Source organism: Panthera onca, chromosome E2 (assembly GCF_046562875.1).
Source record: "Panthera onca isolate mPanOnc1 chromosome E2, mPanOnc1 haplotype 2, whole genome shotgun sequence".
In the NCBI taxonomy this organism is placed as follows: domain Eukaryota; kingdom Metazoa; phylum Chordata; class Mammalia; order Carnivora; family Felidae; genus Panthera; species Panthera onca.
This window is the reverse complement of record NC_138353.1, coordinates 5,841,603-5,862,289: the sequence shown is the minus strand read 5'-3', so window position 1 is coordinate 5,862,289 and position 20,687 is coordinate 5,841,603. Positions and strand designations below refer to the sequence as shown.

The window sequence follows — 20,687 nt, the reverse complement described above, 5'->3', positions numbered from 1 at the left end:
AGAACAGGAATTTGAAACTCCTATGATCAAAACAGTGGCTCTCAGTAGAAAATGCAAAGACATAAAAAGTAATTACCGACTTCTGGAGGGAAGTTATCCTCACCCAGGGAGACCAGGTTCCTGTAGTTCTCCAACATCACATCCCTGTACAAGACCCTCTGAGCAGGGTCCAGGCATTCCCACTCCTCCTGAGAGAACTCTATGGCCACATCCCTGAATGTCAACCGTCCCTGAAAAGAAAAGACATTTCACCAAGTGGACAGGGAAAGTGTTCTTATTTGACACAAAATTAGAGAAGCAGAGATGTGTAAAGACTGACTAGGCTGGAGTGAGTGTTCCCTTTCCGTGTAAAATAATTTTGATGAGCTACAATTAACATAAAATTAGCCATTTTAAAGTACCATCCAGTGGCATTTAGTGCATTCACAGTGTTGCACAAACATCACCTCTGTCTAGATTGAAAACATTTTCATCATCCCCAAAGGAAATCCTTTACCCATTAACAGGTGCTTCCTATTGCCCAGTCCCTGGCAACCACTAATGCTTTGTCTCTACGGATTTACCGATTTTGGACTTTTCATGTGAATGGAATGGTATCAAAAATGTGACCTTTTGCATCTGCCTTCTTTCACTTAGAATAATGTTTGGGGTTCATCCATGATATAGTATATATCAGTGGAACATTTCCTTTCTTCTGGCTGCAGAGTATTCCACTGCAGGACTAGACCATATTCACTCAACTACTGATGGGCATTTCGTTGTTATCAACTTTGGCTAATATTAGTAAGTTGCTATGAACTTTCGAGTACAAGTAAGTGCTTAGATATTTGTTTTCAATTCTTTTGGTTATATAAATACCTAGAAGTGTAATTACTGGGTCACGTGGTTTAATTTTGTTAAGAATCTGCCACACTCTTTTCCACAGCAGATACCTTCTAACACCGTGTGTCACGATTCTAATTTCTCCACCTCTTTACAGACACTTTTTTTTGTTGTTGTTTTACAATAGTCATCCTAGTGGGTGTGAAATGATATCTCATTGTGGTTTTGATATGCATTTTACTAATGACTCCTTTCACTGAACATCTCTTCATGTGCTTATTTCCTTTGTGTATCTTCTATGGAGAAATGGCTATTAAAATCCTTTGACCATTTTTTAAGTTGGGTTCTTTGTATTTTGGTTGTTGACTTGTATATGTTCTTCATATATTGTACATGTTAATGTATAATGAAATGTATACGGTATATGTTCTTATATTCTAGGTTCTAGACCCTTAGTAGATATGGGATTGGCAAATTATCTCCTCCCATTAAGTAAACCGATTCATTTATGTGATAATGTCCTTCAATGCACAGACATGATTAATTATGATGATGACCAAATTATCTACTTTGTCTTTTTCTCTTTTGCTTTTGGGGTCACGTGTAAACATCCACTGCCAACCCTAAGGTACTAAAGATTTACCCCTGTTTTCACTTAAGACTTTTATAGTTTTAGCTCTTACATTTAATCATTAATTCTGAATTGATTTCCTTATATGGTACAAGGTAGTTTCAATTTCATTCTCACACAGACAACTAGTTGTATGATTTATAAGACTATTCTTTTTCCACTGTCTGTTTTTGACACACTTGTAAAAAAGCAATGGATTATAGATGTATGGGTTTATTTGTGGACACTCAGTTCTATCGCTTTGATCAATATTTCTAGCCTATGATGCAATTATACTTTTGATTACTCCAAGTTATTGTAGAAGGTTTGATGTCGGGAATTGTAGGTCCTCAAATTTTGTTCTTTCTCATGTTTATTTTGGTTATGTGGCATCCTTACCAACTCAATATGAGTTTTAGAATCAGGATTCCCATTTGGGCAAAAAACGCTGCTGGGATTTTGCTGAGGACTGTATTACTTTATACTGCTCTGAGGAGGACTCACATTTTACAGTCTTCCAATCCACAAACACTGGATATCTTGACATTTAAGTTTTCTTTAATTTTCCTCAGCAACTTTTTGGTTTTCACTGTATATAAATCTTCCATTTCCTCAGTTAAATTTATTCTCATTCATTTTCTTGCTCTTGTAAATGGAATTACTTACTTACTTTCCATTTGTTGATTGCTACTGTACAAAAGAAATACAACTAAATTTGAGTGTTGATATTGTATTTTGTAACTTCAATGAATTCATTCTGAGGATTCTTTATTTCTAAGTAGAAGATCATGTATACTATGAATATAGATAGTTTGATTTTTTTTTTCCAATTTTGACATACTGTATTTATTTTTCTTCTGTGTTTTCTCTGGCTAGAACTTCCAGTAGTGTTGATATGTGGTGGCAAAATGAGTCACACTTGTTTTGTTCTTGATATTAAGGGGAAGTTTTCAGCTGTTCATTGAGTATGAAGTTAGCCATGGAATTTTAATAATACACTTTTTCAGACTGAGCAAGTTCCTTTCTACTCCTAATTTTTCAGTTTTTGTTGGATGCAGTGTTCTGTATGTGTCTGTGGAGCCTAGCTGGTTTACAGCATTGCTCACTCCTTTCTTATTGATGTCTCGTTGTTCTATGCATTATTTAAAAAAAAGGGAGCATTGAGGTCTCCAACTACTATAGAACCATCTCCTCAATGGTTGCTTCAAAAATTTGGGGGCTTTGCTTCCATGTACATATTGCTTATACTTGTTTTATCTTCCTGATGGATCAGCACTTTTTTCAGTATAGGTCCTTCCACATCGTTGATAACAATTTTACAACTTAAACTCTATTTGGGCTGATATCTGTATAATTACCCAGCTAGGTTTCATTACTATCTGCATGGAATATCTTTTTCCATCTTTCCACTTTCAACCTATTTGTGTACCTAAAGTAAGCCTTGGAGCACCTGGGTGGCTCAGTCGCTTAAGCATCTGACTCTCGATTTCAGTTCAGGTCATGATCTCACAGTTCATGAGTTCGATCCCTGCATTTGTTTCTGCATTGACAGTGTGAAGACTGCTTAAGATTCTCTCTCTCCTTGTCTCAGCCACTCCCCCACTCAACCTCTCTCTCAAAATAAAAATAAAGACTTTTAAAAAGTGAACCTTTTATAGACATAGAGTGGAATCATTTTTAAAACTCAATTCCTTTGTCTTTTATTAAAGAGTTTAATCTATGCATATTTTAAATTACAACTGGTAAGAAATACTTCTGACATCTGCTGTTTGTCTATTTTCTTTCAGAATTCCTCCTTTCTTTCGGTGTCTATGTGTGTGCGTAACATTTTGATTGCCTTTGTATTTATTTTTGTCTATTTTCAAGTTATTTTCTGAGTGGATATCCTGGGAACTACAGTTTACAGTTTAGTTGATATTAACTTAGCTTTAATAGCATACAACAACTGCTGCTATACAGTCTCCCTTTATGTACTGTCAAAACTACTTTATAACAAATGAACAGATGTTTCACTCACTCGAAGTCAGGTTTGCTTATTGTTTTACACATTTGTCTTTTAAGACACATAGGAAAAAATGACTTAGAAAACAAATATATAATATTGGCTTTTGTATTTACTTACGTAGTTACCTTTACTAGTGTTCTTTATTATTAGTGATGTACCACTAATTACTACCCATTTCAGCCTGAAGAACTCCATTTGGTATTTCATGTAGGCTGAGTCTGTAAGTGTGAACTCCACCTGCTTTTGTTCATGTAGGAGGCTCTTAATTATGCTATCAATTTTAAAGCATAGTTTGCCTGATAACGAATTCCTCATAGATTTTTTTTTTAATCTTTCAAACTTTAAATACGTCATGAGAATGCTTCCTGGCCTCCACAGTTTCTGATGAGAAACAGGCCGTTAAACGTATTCAGAATCCCTGTATGCAAGAAGTTTTTCTGTCTTGCTGCTTTCCACATTCTCTTTTTTGTCTTATAAAATTTGACTGATTATGTGACTGCCAGGGATCTCCATGCACCTGTCAGAGTTGAAGTTCATTGAGTTTTTTGAATATGTAGGTTGTTTTTGATACAATTAGGTTTTCAGGTCTTATTTCTTCAAATATTCTTTCTGTACCTTTTTTCTCTGTCCTTTTCTTCTGGGACTCCTATTATATGTATATCAGTATTCTTGATAGTATCATAAAGGTTTCTTAGTCTCTGGTCATTTTTCTTCTTTTTTTCCCCTTTTATTCAGCTTTTTTCCCCCTTTCTTCTGCTTGATAATTTCAGTTAATCGATGTTTAGGTTCACTGATTATTCTTATTGCCCATCTGCTAATGAACCCTCTAGTGAATTTTTAATTTTGGTGTTTATACTCTTTCAACTCTAGAATTTCTATTCCTTCCCTTTACTATAATTTCTGTCTCTTTACTGATATTTTCTATTTGTTGATACACTGTTTCTCTACTTCTTAGTTCTCTTCCATGTTTTCCTTTAGCTGAGGATGTTCAAGACAGTTGATTTAAAATCTTTATTTAGTAAGTGGAACGTCTCTGTCTCCTCAGAAAGACCATCATTAATCTGGTAATCATGCTTAAGGTGCAGAATCATAAGATATCCTTAGAAGTCTGTAGTGAAGTCGGCCTGCTCAGAAGCAGCAACCATGGCATTCTTTGTAACAGTAAGAAATTGTAAAGGACTCACATATCTTCACTTACAGAAAGTTCCAATGAGGATCTAAAAAAAGCAGTTATCTCTATGTTTACTAACATGAAAACAACATCCAAACATATCATATGTAAACATTTCAAATTTGCAGAAAATGTGATAAAACATTTATAGAAGAATATTTTCTAAAATCACATTATAATATATAAATGCATTTTTAGAAGATCTGCACTAAAGAGAACACCACTTCCTGATGAAGACAATCATTGATGGTGGAAGATATGACAGCGAAGGAGGTATTTTACTTCTTAGTTTCCAGAATACATACCTGTGTGGAACTGAACCACAAAAATATATATTCTAGGGGAGTTTAATAGAAAAATATAAAAATAACAATATTTAACAATAATTCATAAAATGAAAATTGAGCATCAGCCTCTCTGATGACAGAAAGTTCTGCTCCTATGTCTGGTTAAGTTATAAACATTTTTATCTAAAAGATGTATGGTGTAAGAGTTCCTAAAGGAACACCATGGTCTTTTGAGATGGATGTGCTATAAATAATTCACGGAACACTTACTTTTAGAGAAATAGGTTGATTCTACACTTTAAAACTAATTATGTTGTATGGAAACCAATTTGACAATAAACTTCATATATTAAAAAAAAATAATACAAAAACAAAACAAAAAAATAAAACTAATTATGTTAATTAAATAAAACACCCTCTCTATTCCTTATTCCTACTTTGAACTTCCCATTCTATCCCAAAATATTAATGTTTTGTAGTCAGAAGCACACTGATTCCCTTGTTTAACGTCAAACGGCATTATAAAATTGGACAAGCAAACTTCCCCCATTAGTCGTCTTATTTTTCAGGGTTTCTCAGGTACTTGTGCATGTTAACACATTACTTACATAATAGTAATCTCTTTAATTCTGGTTTATATGAGCTGAAGGGCATCCAGAAGGGGTCTGTGAAGAATCCTTACTGCCCAACCTCATGGACACCACAGAGCCTACTCCCCATCTCCAGTTCCTGCCTGCGGAGAAAATCCCTCACAGGATGACCACCTAAAAGGAGAGTCTTCCCAAGTGCCATGTCACTGGGTCACAGTGAGATGGAATCTACATGGAGATGAGAGGAAATAGGGAGAAGGCCGTGGGTGTCAGTAAATAATTTAGGCAGGATACTATGGAGACAGAGAAGATTAATGAGTCCAAAGTGTGACATTTTAGGAAAAAGAACAATCAGTGAAAAATATGACTTTTACCTGGAAAAGAGCCATTCCTCCTTTTTTCCCTCTTCCGGTCTTCTTTCTCAGGTAAGGTTATACTGTGTGGCAAAAGGTATGTTGTTTAATGTTTAGAATCAACATAACCCCTTCCTCTGCCACAATACATAGAGAGAACCTCACTGTGGGAGAAAGAGTTCTTTGTTGCCCATTGCAAAAGGAGGGATGCAAGGACAATAAAGTCTTATATGGAGTCCAACAGGTGCATTTTTCACCCATTCCTTCAGAAAGCCCTCCCCGCTGCTGAAACCAACACACTCCACAGTCTACGTTATTCCGGCACTTGACCAAAAGGAATTGTTTCATTCAAGTTCTTGGCTCCTCCCTAGGCAGCCAGCATCCAAGGAATGGTTGATGCAGGATACAGAAGCCTGTCCATGCCATCAATTTGGAATAATTCTTAAGGGTCACCCCAGCTCCAGAGCTCCCTGGTAGCCATACTGAGAGTTTAGATCTTTGTCTTGATGGTGATGGGAAGCCTGTAAGAGGGTTTAATGTCAAAAGATGACATGATCAAATGTTTAAGATTTAGCCAGGATACACAGAGAGGATGGAGCTGACAGAGGCATATCCCTGTCTCTAAGACTATGCTCCTGCCTCTTTCTTAGTGGTTTTCATTATTTTTGGAACTAGCCCACACTGTAAACTCTAATGATAACTGCACACCCTCTCCTAGAAAATGGCCAAAGACAAACACACACCCAATTCTGAAAATCATTTCAGGGATCTTATTAGCCCAGGTTCAGAATTCTTGGCCTATCATCTCACGTTACAGGTGGGTGCACTCCAAAGGGGAGTAATTTGACCAAGTTAGCCTTAAGAAATCTGAGTAGAGTGAGCAGAACTGTGTGTAAGTAAATTCTGAAAAGGTGGTCTGGACAGGTTTAAGTACAAAGGGCTTATCCTAATTCCAGATTACTGTTCATATTCCTGAACAAGAGAAGCTTCTCTTTCATGGGTTTAAGCAAACCCAAGCATTTAATTCCTCTTTTCCAGAAAACCTATATGAAATTACAAATAGTTACTAGTCCTGGAAAACATGAAAAAGGGTCACCTGTGGGGATGAGCTCTGAGCAATCTCTGTATTATGAACAGATGAGCACTGCTGGAACAAAGTTCCATATCAATCCAGACCACCCTTCAACATCTGTACAGAGAAGGCAGAGGGGACTTGAGGGGAACATCTATTTAGTTGGAGATTTCGGCTCAGCACTTGGTAATTTAAAAGATAACTTAGCGGAAGAAGAGAACTATTGAATATTAAATTAACTGGCTAAACTAGGTTTTGAGTGTTAAGAGATTATCAACATCCTTAACGGATGTGTAATGAAATACTATAAAGTTCTTTAACAGACATCCAGAATACTTCCAATATATGATAGGTAAGAAAGTAAAACTCATAATCTGAACGATAAAATTAAGAGGTAAAATAATCTGGAAATTAAAAAGCTATCCAATGGATTATGATATTAAAGATAAAGAGGATACATCAAGTTTAGAAAAGAATGCCATGAGCCATAAAAAAAGGGGGAGAGAAACAGTACTGTTAATAATGGCCACTGTAAAAAGCACCATGTGGTTACAGAAAGTCTTCCCCCATTGACTGACTGAGCTAGACCTCTGCCCTCTAGATGAGTAGGGGTTGCAAATGGAATTATCTTCCGATGCAATACTTAGAAAGAGCAGTTGCCTCAAACACCAGGTTTCACAACTCTCACTTTCTTCTGCACAACTGAAAAAATTTACCAAAGTTTAGATTAACAAGATCATAGAGCCACAAATCGGTACTTCACAACTTACTATCTTCTGTACTCACTAGCGTTTGGGTCCCGTGCTTTGAGATCACTACATGTTTTGTTCTCTGAATAAGTCTCTCTGTGTCCTTGTTTCTCTTCTCTCCTTTAGTCCATTTCCGTTTCCCTCCCTCACTACTCCTCTTCCAAAAGTTTCACCCTACTCTGTGGCAGCCTTTGTTTGAATCCCCACCGTTCTTTCTCCCCACACTTTCCGATGACCCTCTAACTCCGCAGATTCCTGCGTCTTCCCCTGCCATCTCTGTCCCCACTATGCCCTACCTGCGGCGGGGCGAAGGGCCTGCATCCACCTTCCTAGTGACGACTGTGCCGAACGCGGTTGAGGGGAGGGGGAAGTTTCGGGAGTCAGAGAAAGGTTCTGAGCAGGAAAGCGACTGGCAAGGCGACTGGGGTCTGCAAGGGCCAGAGGCAGAAAGGCTTGGCCCGAACCTGCCTCAGAGAGATTTTAACCAGAAACGACGCGGACGCCCGGGACCCGCACCGAGCGACTGGGATCGAAACGTCTTACGGTAACGCCGCGAAGGCGAAAGGGACGAACTCCCAGCGAGAGGGGTGAGAGGGTTCAAGGATTCTACCTTACCAGGCGATCCCCGAAATCTGGATGTGGAGGCAGGGACTAGGAACGCCTCCAGGGCAAGATCCAGAAAAATGGAGACTCACTCCCGCCAGCTCGACCGTTGCTCCGCGGGATCCGCTTCCGGGTCTGCAGAAAGGCGCGCATGCGCGTGCGTCGAGACGACCGGGCGGGGCGATCTCTGGGTGGGGCCGAAGCGGTCTAGGAAGAGGCGGGTGCGGGCGGGAGCCTGGGCGAGCTGGATCTCGCCTCCGGCACCGTCCTTCGCCTGGCATTTGGTCCTCTGTCCTGCAGACCGGCGGTTTCGGGTTCCGCTTTTGGATTCATTCCAATCTCGCTGGTGTCGTTCGGATCCAGCCTGGGTACAACGTTAGGGAAGGGTGGGCCGCTTCTGTTGGGAGTGGTGGTATTTGACAAGTTGATCTCAGTACCCTGGGAAACATTTGTAGCCAGCGGTGGAGACGCGCTCCGGCTAGTGAGGCGGAGCTGTGCGGGAACCTGTGACCTGGGGTCTTTGAGGGGCGACTGAGACTCGGACAAGGACAGCTCCTTGTTTAATGCAGCAAAAGCCGGGGTGGTCAGTGGCGGTGATGGACGCTACATTGCGAAATGCAAAACTGTTCTGTGGACAATGTGCAGTTTGGTACTAACTCCCCATCAGAGCTTTGCACTGAATTATCATTTCTGCTCCCCGTTTGCTGGACTGCCTTCCCTGGCGTTCACCGCTGGGCCCTGGGCTGTGGGGGGTGGAGGGCGGCTTGTTGTTTTAAGGGAACAAACATTTCTGCCTCTGTGGGTGGTCATCAATTTTCTCTCTTTGATATTCGAATCTGCACCTCTCGAGATGAATTATAAATCCAAACGCCTTTCAGAACTACCAGATTGCACCTGTATATTGATTAAGCTCCTTAGTTGCTAAATATCATTGCAATCGCAATTTTTAAAAAACCTTTGTTCTCAGTTACTTTGGAAGACTATTTTATGCTTGAAAATTAGATTTTTAAGAAAAATTTACTCAGGGAGAAAGAAGCAAGTCTTACGAAGAATTTAACCTTGTTTTAATTATTTTTTACCCTATAGACTTCCCTTTTGTTTGACCTTTATCTTGCTGAGGGATTTAAAGAAAAGACCATTCATGGTCATTTTGATAGGAATTCCCATTTCCCAAATACCAAGCGTTAATGATGTGTCCCCACTTTAGTTTTTGCTGGTTATTAACTTTTCTTGTGCACTTTGACATACTTCTCAATTTTTGACTTCACTGACCTAATAGTCTGTTAATAAAAAAACATCTCAGAAGGATAACCATACCCATTTTCTTTTCTTTTTTTTTTAGAGTTTTTGTGCCTATTCTTCTTTGTTCATTATTCTGTTAGATTTTTGCAGTAACATTGTTAATTCGAAAAACTAACTGATGGTATCTGTATCGTGATCCAATTAAATTTATAAATTAGCTTAAGGAAAATTGACCTTTTATAATATTTAGTTTTTCCACTCAAGAACATGATGTAAATTTACATTCATTTATTTCTACTTTCGTATATGTCAGGAATATTTTATTTTTTCCTACATATTGGCTTTACACATTTTTGTTAGGTTCATACCTGGTGGGTTTATTTCATTTTATTATTTTTTTTTATTTTTTTTTTAACGTTTATTTATTTTTGAGACAGAGAGAGACAGAGCATGAACGGGGGAGGGTCAGAGAGAGGGAGACACAGAACCTGAAACAGGCTCCAGGCTCTGAGCTGTCAGCACAGAGCCCGACGCGGGGCTCGAACTCACGGACCGGGAGATCATGACCTGAGCCGAAGTCGGCCGCTTAACCGACTGAGCCACCCAGGCGCCCCTCATTTTATTTTTTTAAAGCTATTTATTTCATGAGCCCTCTTTCATTTTTCTTTGTATATCAATAGTATATCCTATTAGCTTACTGAATTATTTTTCATAGTGATTTTACTTGCACATCTACAGCCAACTCTGTGCACATACTGATGTCCCTGACTCTGATCCCATACTCAGGGTTCATCTTAGCATTTCCCCCTTGCTTTTCTGTCCCTATCTGTATTTACCAAGTACTGTGGCATCTTATGCCTTTGAAGAGTTTTGCATCTGTTTCTCCATGCTCCCGTGCTCTCTGCACACTAACTATACCCTCTCCCTCTGGCCTCATTTGGACCCTGCTCCAACACACCTGCAACCTTCCAACTTTGCCCTATTTGCCTGCACCTGCAGTGGCAATGCTTCCAGCACTTTAAGATGTAGCACGTGGTAAATATCATGTTTGGGGTTGTTGCAGGGATGGAAGAAGTTAGAAAGGTGGAAAGTGCCCCCCGCTTTCAGGCTTCCAAGGTCAGGAGATTCCTGTATTCTTCCAACATGGGAGCATATCGTCGAGACACACATGTGCATGCAGACAGTCTGAATGTAATTACATACACGGGACTGGGAATGTAGGAATATGGGTGAGTGTGTAAATGTGAGTCTGTGCTTGTATTTGATGAGCGTGTGCATGAGTGTGAGTTTGCTATGGAGTGTGAGTGTGTAAATGTGTATGGCTGTGCATTTGAGTGTATGTTGTGCGTATGCATGTGTGTTTGCCTCTATGTGTAATGTTTCGGTGTTTGTATTTGTGAACTAAGGGTTGTCCACCATTATGGTTCTACTGTCTGACTTGGATATGGGGAGTATTTGATTGTGTATTTGTGGGTAGAGAAAACAAAGGATTAATTTGAACTCTTGTTTCTTAATAATAAAGTTAATCAGAGCTGATGACTGAAAAATCAGCAAAACTACAGGTGTGGAAAGATGTGGTAACCACCCAATGCTATTTAAAAGAGTATTGGGGAACCTGGGTAACTCAGCTGGTTAAGCATCCAACTCTGGATTTCGACTCAGGTCATGATCTCACAGTTCGTGAGATGGAGTTCCATGTCAGGCTGTGTGCTGACAGCCCAGAGCCTGCTTGGGATTCTCTCTCTCTCTTTCTCTCTGCCCCTCCCCTACTTGTGTGCTTGTTCTCTCTCTTTCTCTCTCTCAAATTAAATTTAAATTTATAAAAATTAATTTAATTTAAATGAATATTGGCTTAACTGAGAGTTAAAGGAATTATTGAATCTTCGCATTTCACCTTCTGATCCTGCTGCTTTTATTTGTGAGGGTCTCAGAAACTTCTCCCTTTTTGTAGATACTGTTCTGTTTAGACTTCCTGTTAACACTAGGGAGATCAATATTGGTAAAGCATGTCTTCGTACCAAATTTCCGCATCATGTACACTTCCAAATATACTGGCACTGAGTTGTGCAAATAATCCAGTGATCCCTGATGTAAATTATTGTTGGCATGTTCTTCTCTTTGATTGTAACTCTGAAAATCCTTTTCAGGTACTTTCATTTCATTTCTATGTTTATAACTTATATGATAGGTCACCTTAGTGGTCTTAGTGCCCTCCTTCATGCCCGTCACCTAAAACCCATTCCCCCCACACACCCCTTCTCCAGCAACCCTCAGTTTGTCTCTGTACTTGAGAGTCCCTTATGGTTTGCCTCCCTCTTGCTTTTTATCTTAATTTCCCTTCCTTTCCCCTATGTTCATCTGTTGAGTTTCTCAAATTCCACATATGAGTGAAATCATGTTTGTTTTTCTCTGATTTATGTTGCTTGGCATAATACACTCTAGTTCCATCCACATTGTTTCAAACGGCAAGATTTCATTCTCCTTGATTGCTGAGTACTACTCCGTTGCATATATATACCACTTCTTTATCCTTCATCAGTCAATGGACATTTGGACTCTTTCCATAATTTGGCTATTGTCCGTAGCACTGCTCTAAACATGGGGGTGCATGTCCACTTGCCCCACTTTTAATGGATTTTTAAGTGTACAAATACATTGATGACTATATGTGCGATGTTGTACAGATCTCTGGAGCTCTTGCTTAACTAAAAGTTTACCCTCATCTTTTTTTCTTTTTCAGAGTTTTCTTGCATATTTTTATTTGTATTTTCAGCTGTAGGGATTTTTTTTTTTTTTTTGTAATAACATGCTTGGATTCAATAAGGAACTGGTGTTATCTGTTTCAGAAACAAATTAAATTTATAAATTAGCTTAGGGACAATTGATGTTTGATAATATGGAGTTTTTCTACCTAAGAACAATGATGTGATTTTATATTTGTTTATGTCTACTTTCATATATTTCTGAAATCTTATATAGTTTCTCATATACACTTGATACATTTTTATTGGATTTATTCCCAGGTGTTCTGTTTTTTATTTTATTTTGTTGTATTATTTTATTATTTTAAAATTTTATTTTTCATCCTTTGGTAATAGCACCTCCAATCCCCAAATGTAACTTGCCAATTGTAATTTTTTGTACACATGCAGGCACTTGTTTTGTATAATTTGAAGCCAGGGCATGGGTTCAAACTGATTTATAATATGTTATAATTGAATTGCCCCATTCAGTGGGATAATTAACTGCTATCCCCGTCCTACAATAAGAGCTGCTAGGTGTAGGAAAGTCAAGGTGGAAATGCAGTAGAGGTGAAAAGAAAACAGCCTCCTTCCTAACCCTCACTTGCCATAAAACAAACTCCATCTAGATAAATATGAAATTATCTAAGACCTACAATCCATGAGCTGCATTTTTATTTTATCGCTGTTATGTAGAAATTAGGAACCAAAGGACAAGACAATACGGAAAAAGGTTTATTTTGCTTACATAAAAGTCTGCACATTTATAGATGAAAGACTACATGATCCCAGTGTAAAATACAAATTGGAAAGTACATAAAATATATACAAAATGACAGCATCTATCTTGGATTTAATATCCTCTCATAAATAGGATAACTTGAAATCTGCAAAATAGAAGAAAATTTAAAATTTGGCATATGAGCCAGCTGTGAGAATAAGCACATACGGTCAATAACACTAATGTATCTTGAACCAGGTTTCATATAGAGTAACTGAAAAGCGAAGGGCAAACCGACATGGTGACTTCACCAAACCGAACAGTACAACCATCCCGCCACATAGATGCTCCCCCAGGCCTGCGGCTTCAGTCCTCCAAGACTGGAGGCAGGGGACCCAAGACTTAGCGCCTTTTCGGATCGAAGGGAAGGAGAGAAGTATGTTTACTTGGCGAGACGTGGGCAACAACATAGGAATTACACCCCGATACCTGTTCTCATCATGAAATAATGCTCGGCCGTCCTAAGACCCTCAAAACACACCACAGTGCCTAACACGAAATCGGACGCGAGCTCGTCAGCTCCGCACTCGGTCTTGGCAGTGCCTTTGCTCCGAGCGCCCCAAGTCTGACACGCGCGGTACCCGCAGTGTGGGCGGTAGCGGGGCCTTGGTCTCGCCCCGGGGGCTGCGCGCGCAGCTCTGCGGCAGCGCGGGTGCCTGACGGAGCGCGGGCGGCCTCGCTCCCGACCCGCGGAGGGGAGGCCCCGTGTCCGTCGCGGGGGGAGCCCCGGGCTTCTCCTGTATCCCCAGCTGGAGCCCGGGGGCCCGGCGGCGGCGCTGGGACGAGCCAGCTCTCTGCAGGGAAGACGTAGGCCGCCTGGTTGGCCATGGTGTAGACGGTCTGCAAGGCCGCGCCCAGAGGCGCCCAGAGCCGCCCGAGCCCCGAGCGCTGCTCCCAGGTCAGCGGGGAACGCTCCCGCTGCTCCCACGCCCCGGCCACGTCCTGACGGACCGCCTCAGACAGGGCGCGCACGGCGGTCACCAGCCTCTTCCGAAGTGGGGGCGGCCGGTCTCCCGGGGACCTGCGCCTGCTCCGCCGGCCGCGCCCGGCGCCCCGCGCCCCGCGTCTCCGGCGCCGGGCACCCGCGGTCTCCTCGCTCTCGCTGCCCTGGCCCGAGTCCGGCGTCGTCCGTTTCCTCTTTCCCGGAGTCACACTGCGCTCACCTGCTGGAGAGGCCCCTGCGGAGGCAGCACGTGGCCGAGCGCCCCGCCAGCTGGAGTCCCGGGGACCCCACCCCCTCGGGTGAACCCCGCCGGTCTCCCAAGCCTTCCTGCCCCGGCTCCGGGACGAGGCGAGGCCAGGCCCGGCACGGGTCCCCCAGAGCTCCCTGGATTCCAGGGCCTCCTCACCCGATGCAGCCCCTCAACAACCCTCTGTGCCCACGCCCCGCGTGCCTGACCTGCCTTCCTCTCCGCGCACCTCCGCCCCAAAGCAAGATCCTACCTGCTGCCGGGGGGCAGGTGCTGTCGCTGGAAGTGACTTTCCTCTTGCCGGAGCCCTCCCAGCTGGAGCAGCCTTCCGATTCTGCGGACAAGGCCAGAGGTTCTGTGGCCGCCTCGGGCCGACCCCTCGCGGCCCTAATCCGTCCTGCACACGTGAGGACCGGGGCTGGCAACCAAGGCCAGGCTCCCAGCTCTTCCTAGAGCCCAGGATGTGCGAGGGTGCCACCGAGCTCCAGTTCCCTGACCGGGGAGACTGAGCCGCCCCACGTCCTGTGCCCCCTCCCCAGCAAAACCAGCTCTCACCTGATCCGGAAATGCAGCTGTCCCTTTTGGGCTCACTTTCCCTGGGATCCTCCTCCTCGGTCTTGGGCTCTGGCCCTGGGGGAAAAGAGGCCGTTTGCGCGAGTGGCCTCTCTCGAGGCCCGCAGAACCCTCTAGTCCATCCCAGACCCCGATTTGTGGACGGTTCTCTCAACACAGCCTGTTCAGCCAGGGTCCGAGGTGAACCTGAGCAAGTTGGGCCCGGGGGGGTCAATGCCCCGTTTCTCAAAGCCTCCCTGGAGCTGGGTGCTCCCTACCACCGATTTCCGAATACAACCCTGACCCCTACTCCTCCTTCCAGCCCCCCCACACAAACCACCCGACTCCTACCTCGCCTTTGGGTGCGGCTCTCTCTCAACGGCGACAGTAACGTCTCCTCTTTCCCTTCCAGTGCTTTCTCCGCCACATCTGAGCCGCTTTCTGTGAACGAGTTCTGGTGGCAGGGCGGCCGGTCAGTGGGGTGTCGCACGGATGAGCAGCGGGGCTCTGAGCCTTCAGTTCCAGAGTCCATCTGGAAGCCCCCGGGGACGGCCTTCTCCCTGCACCGCCAGGTCTCCCAAGTGCAGACTGGCCGCTGGCACCTGCCTTTTATAGGCGCCCACGCAGGGCGTGGCTCGCTCCTATTGGCTGGAAAAATTCCACCTTCCTGCCGCTCGGGAACCTGGGCTCTCGCGAGAGATGGAACGTGGCCGCTCGTGCTTCCTGTGGGGGGCCCCACGCAGCCCAGGGGAGCCTTTTGCAGGGGCCTGTCGTGGTGACAAAAAGCGGGACAACAAAGCCAGGGGGCAGAGGGACTGGAAGGCTGGGGACCCCTCCCTGTCTTACTTCTGGTCCAACTCCCACCCACAGCTAGTTAAGACCTTACTGGATTTGTGTTCCTTCTTCCCAAGAGTACAGGAATTAGGTAGGTTTATCAGAAAGATTTCTTCCATATCGTTGGAAAACATGTATTGTCAGTATTCTTCTCACTGATAATTTCGTTCTGAGTAAGTCACAGGAAAATCGGACTTAATAAAAATGTCCACCAGACCCTTCTGATGCAAACGGTGTGTTTCTCTCCTTTGTTTCCATTCGTGGCCAAAGACAGCGGGAACTCTGCCCTGGACCTTTAACGACTGGATGTCACTGTAGGAACATCAACAAGTCAATCTTACCTATGAGTACATCTGACAAATACCACATGTTTATATAAAAGTGAAACCAGCAATGAACTAAAAATAATTCACGGTGAAGATAGTTCGCCAATATTGATTTTCATTAAAGGTTTTTAAGCCTTTTTAATAGTTTATTTATTTTGAGAGAGAGAATGCACGTGCAAGTGGGGGGAGGGGCAGAGAGAATCCCAAGCAGGCTCCTCACTCACAGTGCTCAGCACCATGTGGGTCTTCAACCCACCAACCCTGAGATCAAGACCTGAGCTTCACTGACTGAGCCACTCAAGCGCCCTCATTAAAGGTATTAATATGGAAATTTCAAGCATTCACACAATTAAAGAAAATAAAGTGAATCTGTTTTTTAAGGCCACCTCAAAATGCGTCGGTGTTTTGCCATTCTCGTATCATCCACTGAAAACTTCTCCTTTGGAATGGGGGTTCGGTGGGAAATGGGGCTGAAATCTTGAGTGCAAATCGTGGAATTCAGGATTTCTGTAATCAACCAGTGGCGAGCCATAAAATTCATCTCTAATAAATAACTACTCAAGGATATAAAAGATAATAAAAAGACTCCCAGTCTATTACAACACAAATTACTTTTTACTTTATTTTTTTGAAGATTTTATTTTTAAGTAATCTCTACACCCAACCTGGGACTCAAATTCACAACTCTGAATACAAAAGTCACATGCTTTACTGACTGAACCAGCCAGGCACCCCTATTCTTTAGTTTCTTAATGTCATCTAATACCCAGTTCATAGTCACATTCTCCCAAATTACTCAAACACATTTTTTAATTGTTTTTGTTTGTTTGTTTTGAACCAGGATCTAAATAAAGTTCCTACATTACTAATACTTACTATCTGGTACATTCTGTCTGAAAATATAATTTAAGGCCAGGTACAAAATGGAAGTGCATACTTGCAATTCCCATCACTTTGAGAGAAATATATCCAGAATATATAAAAATTAATGTCTACCCATTAAAAGGAAAGAAAAACAATCCGCAGTGAATTGAGTAAGAAATTCAAAAGGACAATTCACGTGTTAGTAAGACTGTGATGAATATGATGTTATGTTATGTACAGCATTGCTTACAATAAAACAAATGGTAATAAACAAACAACATCACCAATTCGCATGCATGTAATTAGTAAAAATTCAGACATTACCCTGTGTATCAAGGATGTGGGGAATTGAAGACTCTCCTCCAGGGTTAGTGTGGGTTGTGATTGGTTTAACCCCTTCAGGGGACAATATGGGCACTAAATATGAAGATGCCTGAAAACCATGATCCGGAAATCTGGTTCCTCACTTTCTGTTTATAGCAACAGGGAATTCATAGCAAACAAGAACATGGGCCAAGTATGTTTGTGGCAGCATTGCCAGTGGAAGGAAAATATTAGGAACAACATAAATCCCCTTGAATAGGATCAGAGATTAAAACCAAAGGTCCAGTCCAAGTAAATGGCAAACAGTGCTGAAATGGGATGAACTACAGGTATATGTGTGAAAGGGAGAATCTTCAGAAACAATTGAGAGAAAAGTCATGATACAGAATTGAACAGTATTTGGATGTGTATACATATCTTGCACTTGCAGAAAGCAATATATAATTTAAAAAATAGGTGCATATATGTTAAAATATCTTAAATGCTTGGAAATGACACTCATAAAATTATAGTTGATGATATCAGATGTGTGGCAAAATAAAAAACAAATAAAAATGAAATAAAAATGCAGAGGAAAATAAACAGGAAATAATCCCTTTATATCTTCAGAGTGATTAATCAAAGTGGATTGTCTCCAGCTGGTGCGGTGAGCTCCAAAGCTTGAGCGGGGCCTCCTCGGGCAGTAAAAAAGCCAGCTGGAGGGGGAGGCTTCTGGTCCGCCTCATCCTTTCTCAATTATCCTGGACATATTCAATATGTCCCATGGAGTTTGCTCGGCCTCCAAAATTTGAACTGCAAGGACAGCTGAGCCATTATCATCCTCCTCAGATCTTTTGATCTTTTGTCCTTGGTTCCCGATTTAAAATAGGTTGTGAATTGGAATTTCAATAAAAACTTAAATAAAATTTTTTTTAAATAAAATAAAATGAGTTGCGGTTATGACTATTGATTGCATCATGAAGTTCCAGACACTTAACAGGTTACATGTCTGTGTCCCCTCCAGAAAAAACAATTCCCAAAGCAAAACACTTGTCCTGATAGTAACCTTTGAAAACTGCCTGTGATTGTCTCACTGACCACTGTCCTCTTCCACCCACAGATAATGTGCAAGACCTGTTATCAGGCCTGTGGACATATGGCGAGGACCAGGAGATGTCCCCTGAAGGGCTGGGCTGGGGCCCTTGTCTCCCAGCCCTCGGCCTCCAAGGAGGAGAAGAACCTGGAACCAAGGAAGCCTCAGCAATTCCAGACCCCGGGCCTCTTGGCAAGACTGACAGAAGCAAAAAAGGCAAAGGTGAGGAATCTGGGTGGTTGAAGCCATTCTTAGAACTGGAATCCAAGGATGCTGGAATCCGATGTCTTTTTCTTTGTTCTGCATGCACAGCCATCTCCAAGCTCAGACAGAGATTCAATAGAAATATAGAAAGAGCTCAATAGTTTTCAGGGTTCCTCACTCAGGAACGCAAAATGATAAATAATAATAATATATGTATAGAATATAATAATACATAAAAATTTACCCATTGTATACGTAAATATATATTTTATGTTATATAAATATATGAAATATATGTATATATAACATATTTTTAAGGATTTTACTTTCACGTAATCTCTGCACCCAATGTGGGGCTCAAACTCATAACCCTGAGATCAAGAGTTTTATGCTCCACTGACTAAGGCAGCCAGGTCCCCCTATAACACATATATTTTAAATTGTATAATATATGTAAATATATATGATATATATAACTTGTATGTTATATATAACAGATACATATTTAATATATAATGTTTAAATTTCTATATATTATTATATTACATATATTTTAAATTTTGTATTGTATATAAAATATATAAAAATATAAAATAAAATTATAAAATTTAAGGAATATGTATGCTGAAATTTCTAGTTTTGTAGTTTATTTTTATTTATTTTAAGAGAGAGAGAGAGAGAGACTAAGTGGAGGAGGGGCAGAGAGAGAGGGAGACAGAATCCCAAGCAGGACCTGTGCTGCCAGCGCAGAGCCTGATTTGGGGCTGGAACTCACCAACTGTGAGATCACCAACTGTGAGATCACCAACTCTAAATCATGAGTCGGATGCTCAACCAAGTGAGCGACCCAAGCGCCCCTTGAGGTTGGATACCTCTGTATATGTGAAATGACCATTTGCATTTCTTTTACTGTGAAATGTTTCCATAGGTCCTAGGTCTCTTTTTCCTTTTTTGAGATGTCTTTTTACTCTTCATTGAGGGTAAAACATATTTTATTTGACTGGTGTTTTTCTACAACATCCTACCAGGCTGACGCCTACCCACATATCCAGGAATAGATCTGACCTGTCAGGACACCTGAGATGACATCCGCCCATGTGGATCCATCCAGCCTTCCATCTAAAGACTTGATTTGAAGGGGCACCTGGGTGGCTCAGTCGGCTGAGCATCTGACTCTTGATTTCAGCTCAGGTCATGATCTCGTCGTTTTGTGAGTTCAAGCCCCATGTTGGGCTCTGTGCTGACAGTACAGAGCCTGCTTGGGATTCTCCCTCTCTTTCACCCCTCCCCCACTTGTGTTCTCTCTGTCTCTCTCAAACTTAAAAAAATTAAAAAAAAGACTTGAACTGAATTCTCTCTTAGCTCATGAACCAGCCTTAGGATGGGAGGTGGACTTATTGATGCACCCCATGCTGCACCCAAGCACTTTGGCCAGGACCCCAATTTCACTGCCATGCTGGCAGTCACAGTGTGCACAAGGTTTGCAGTGCCCAGCAGGAATGGTCCAAGTAAGAAAAATAGAGGGGCTCCTGGGTGGCTCAATCAGGTAAGCTTTGGACTCTTGATTTCAGCTCAGGTCATTATCCCGGGGTGATGAGATCAAGCCCCACACTGAGCTCCATGCTGAGCATGGAGCCTGCTTAAGATCCTCTTCTCCCTATCTCTCCTTCTGCCCCTACCCATTTGCATGTGCTCTCTCTCTCTCAAAAAAACAAAACAAAACAAAACAAAAAACCAAAAAAGAAGCAAAACTATTGGCATCCTCCCACAATATGGAAGGGATTCTAGTATCTTAAGCAACCACCATGAAGACAATGAGCGTTTTTCCCTCCCAGTTTTATTGAGATACAATTGACATGTAACATTGCGCAAGTTTAAGATATACAAGGTGACAATTTGATACACATATATATTGCAAAATGAATACCACAACAGGGGTAGTTAAGACCTTTATCTCATTACGTAATTCTTTTTTTGGTATATTGGGAATGTTTAAAATCTATTCTCTTAGCAACTTCCAAGTATATAACACAGTATTGTTAGCTGTAGTCACCATGCTGTACATTAGAACCCCAGAAACTTATTCATCTTATAACTGGAAGGTTGTACCCTTTGACTACCGTCTCCCCATCTCCCCTGGCACCCATCCCTGTCAATGACCATTCTATTGTCTAGGAGTTTGGTTTTATTTATATTCCACATGCAAACAATATCATATATGTCATATATGCATCTTTGTCTATCTGACTTATCTTGCTTAGCAGAATGCCCTCGAGAGCCATCTGTGTTGTTGCA

General features: G+C 41.9%; 2 protein-coding genes across 2 annotated transcripts in view; both read right to left on the bottom strand.

The window, feature by feature from the left end:
* LOC132691090 (uncharacterized) overlaps window positions 1-8,388 on the bottom strand; it is a 52,511-nt gene extending 44,123 nt beyond the window's left edge. Inside the window, 3 exon segments of the mRNA XM_078439248.2 lie at window positions 77-230; window positions 5,860-5,921; window positions 8,275-8,388. Coding sequence (XP_078295374.2) covers window positions 77-230; window positions 5,860-5,874 — 169 coding nt within the window. The 5' untranslated portion in view covers window positions 5,875-5,921; window positions 8,275-8,388.
* Window positions 8,389-13,426: 5,038 nt separating this feature from the next.
* On the bottom strand, window positions 13,427-15,394 carry LOC144614607 (protein FRG2-like-1). Its single transcript, XM_078438774.2, has 4 exons — window positions 15,120-15,394; window positions 14,772-14,846; window positions 14,470-14,550; window positions 13,427-14,204 (listed from the first exon to the last, which is right to left on the bottom strand). Exons 1-4 carry the CDS (start codon window positions 15,298-15,300, stop codon window positions 13,516-13,518), a joined length of 1,026 nt encoding a protein of 341 aa, XP_078294900.1. The 5' UTR covers window positions 15,301-15,394; the 3' UTR covers window positions 13,427-13,515.
* Between the last annotated feature and the right edge of the window lie 5,293 nt (window positions 15,395-20,687).

Excerpts from the sequence above, each read along its gene's own strand:
- LOC144614607 (XM_078438774.2), bottom strand. The coding sequence starts at position 15,300 with ATGGACTCTGGAACTGAAGGCTCAGAGCCCCGCTGCTCATCCGTGCGA. Across the intron at positions 14,551-14,771 it reads CAGCTGCATTTCCGGATCAG|AATCGGAAGGCTGCTCCAGC; the intron begins GTGAGAGCTGGT and ends CCTTGTCCGCAG. Across the intron at positions 14,205-14,469 it reads CACCTGCCCCCCGGCAGCAG|GGGCCTCTCCAGCAGGTGAG; the intron begins GTAGGATCTTGC and ends CTGCCTCCGCAG.